This window comes from Nicotiana tomentosiformis, chromosome 2 (assembly GCF_000390325.3).
Source record: "Nicotiana tomentosiformis chromosome 2, ASM39032v3, whole genome shotgun sequence".
Lineage (NCBI taxonomy): Eukaryota > Viridiplantae > Streptophyta > Magnoliopsida > Solanales > Solanaceae > Nicotiana > Nicotiana tomentosiformis.
The window spans coordinates 1,305,458-1,308,362 of record NC_090813.1 but is presented as its reverse complement, the minus strand read 5'-3'; the positions used below and the strand labels follow the sequence as shown (position 1 = coordinate 1,308,362).

The window sequence follows — 2,905 nt, the reverse complement described above, 5'->3', positions numbered from 1 at the left end:
CTACTTTCAGCCCAGAGGTTAGTCTTGTTACTTATTGAGTTGGTTGTACTCATACTACACTCCGCACCTCGTGTGTAGATGCAGGTGCTTTCGGACTCGACGACTGTTAGATCTCAAAGTGCTATCAGTTGGAGACTATCAAGGTAGCTGCCCGGCGTCCGCTCACCTTGATTCTCTTTTTTCAGTTATTGTACTGTTCTATATTTTCAAATAATATTTTTATTAGTCAGACTTTGTATTTATTTAGATGCTCATGTACTCAGTGACACCGAGTTTTGTGAGTGTTTTATATCTGTATTTATGAGATTTTTCCGCTGAATTTAAATATTATGTTTTCAAACTTAAGAGAAATTGTCGATTATTGATGTTGTCGGCTTGCCTAGTATTGAGATAGGCGCCAGCACGACGAGTGAAATTTTGGGTCACGACAGGTGAAATTAACCCTTCTTTTTTTATAAAAAAAACATTATTTTCCTTTACTAATTTCATGGATACAAGGTAAAGAACAAAAAGTAACTTACCCTAGATATCAAGTTCTCTTGTCTTCTCCAGTATCCATCTCTCCCAATCTTTCAAATTCCTTTCTGAAAATCTTTAGAGAACAAAAAAAAAAACAAGCAAGAAAGAAAATGGTACTAAGTAATAATGTCATAGGGTGCATCAACTTTGTAGCCATGCTATTGTCAATTCCAGTGATTGGTGCTGGAATCTGGCTAGCAATGGAAACTGACAACTCTTGTGTCAAGATTCTACAATGGCCAGTTATTATCTTAGGAGTTCTCATTTTAGTTGTCGCTCTTGCTGGTTTTATTGGAGGGTTTTGGAGGATTCCAACACTGCTCATTTTCTACCTCATTGCTATGCTCATTCTCATAGTTTTGCTTGCATGTTTGGTAGTTTTTATTTACATGGTCACTATTAGAGGTTCAGGCCATATGGAACCAAGTAGGGCTTATTTGGAATACCATCTTGATGACTATTCTGGCTGGCTTAGAAGGAGAGTTCAAAGTTCTTACAAATGGGATAGAATAAGAAGTTGCCTTAGCTCCACAACTATGTGCGCTCAGTTGAATCAAAGTTATCGCATGGCTCAAGATTTCTTTAATGCTCCTCTTAGCCCTTTGCAGGTAAGTTTTTCTTGCATGAATTCATGCTTTTGTGATTTTTCAACTCATATAAAAGGTAGCACATGAGATTTCCTGGTTTAGTATAAAAAGGAAAACGGAAAATAATTCTACCAAGAAACTTTTTTATTTTTTTGCTACGAAATCTTATGGAGATTTAATATTGTTTCCCATTTTTGCTCTCTTAGAATGGATTGAAAATAAAGTAGGTAGTAGCTACGTCTTCTAATTTATGCGTGTACGAAGCAAAATATTACTTAGTCATGTTAGTATGTATATTTTAAGTCCAGTATTATTTGCTTGGAGGCGTCTATTCTGTAATATTGTAATGTTAAGAGTTTAGGTGGACCTTAATAGACAGGCATCAAAGTGAGGATTCATAAAATCGTCACCAAATTGATTTGGGTTGAAGTTGTTGTTTTCCTTGTATTAAGAAAAGTATTATAAATTCTTATGATGGGAAGCTTTCTTTCTTAGAGGACAACCCTTTTCAACTGTGATTATACCTGGAGTGATTCCAACATCAAACAAGTATACATAAAGCATAGACAAGAATTAACAAAAGCAAGCAAGTTTTTACTTAAAAGACGCAAGAATCTTATCCTTTTCCATGTGGTAATATGCCTTGGAACTAAATTCTTTTTAGGCATTCTTCACGTATGTTTTCTTTTTGCAGTCAGGGTGCTGTAAGCCACCAACACAATGTGGTTACACATTTGTGAACCCAACATATTGGATTAGCCCTATAAACAATGTTGCAGATATGGATTGCTTGCAATGGAACAATGATCAAACACAACTTTGCTACTCTTGTGATTCTTGCAAAGCTGGATTGTTGGCTAATTTGAAGAAAGAATGGAGGAGAGCAGATATAATTCTGCTGATAACTCTTGTTGGATTGATTTGGGTTTATTTGATTGGGTGCTGTGCTTTTAGAAATGCCAAAACTGAAGAAATATTCCGCAAGTACAAGCAAGGTTATGCCGATACTTAGGCTGAATTAATGAGAAAGAGACTGATTTAGGAGCTTAGAGTCACTGAATTCAGAATTAGCTTCATCTTATTAAATTTTTACTATTAAAGGATTTTTTGCATTAGTATATGTCATCCAAATTAAATAATGAATTCAGTTAGAACTCATAAATTAAGTCTTTATTGATGGACAAGCCGGTTATTTAAGTTTGATGTACTAGAAGAATAGCTAGTGAAATATATGAAAACTTCTACGGGGTGATATTAGTTCTGTATTGAGTTTGTAAATAAGATTAAGATTTTTCATGTTGTGAAAATTTAATTAGAAAAAATTTAAAAACTTGTCCCATATATGTTGAACTATTTTTTAACCTAAAGGCATTGGGATTGATGTCTTGGCTATTTGGTCCGTGAAAATTGACTTTTGTGGTGTTGGAGAAATGATGAATCACGAATTACGAACAAGAACAGCTTCATCATTTACGGAAGGCGCCGAAAGTTGATATTTTCAATGTTTTCGAGAAACAAAAAAAATCCATTGAAAAGAGAATATAGAGAGATTGATTGTCCTATGTGGGGCATATCATCAAAACTAACTACTAAGAATATAATTGTGCTCCCACTAAACTTTTTATACACACAAGTTTATTCTACCCATCTAACAAAATTTAATTTTTTAATTTTCTTGTTAAAGCGAATATTCCAACTTTGAGAAGCGTCGCTATCCAAAATATGATCAGTCATGATGACACATAACTCAACTCATTAGATAAGTCAATTAACTACAATCTAATTAATTAGGTTATCAA

At 34.1% G+C, this 2,905-nt stretch overlaps 1 protein-coding gene across 1 annotated transcript; it reads left to right on the top strand.

Annotated features, from left to right (window-relative positions):
• Positions 1–497: 497 nt before the first annotated feature.
• LOC104105050 (protein TORNADO 2-like) lies at positions 498–2,159 on the top strand. The gene is made up of 2 exons (XM_009613281.4): positions 498–1,127; positions 1,801–2,159. Exons 1-2 carry the CDS (start codon positions 630–632, stop codon positions 2,116–2,118), a joined length of 816 nt encoding a protein of 271 aa, XP_009611576.3. The 5' UTR covers positions 498–629; the 3' UTR covers positions 2,119–2,159.
• The last annotated feature ends 746 nt before the right edge of the window (positions 2,160–2,905 follow it).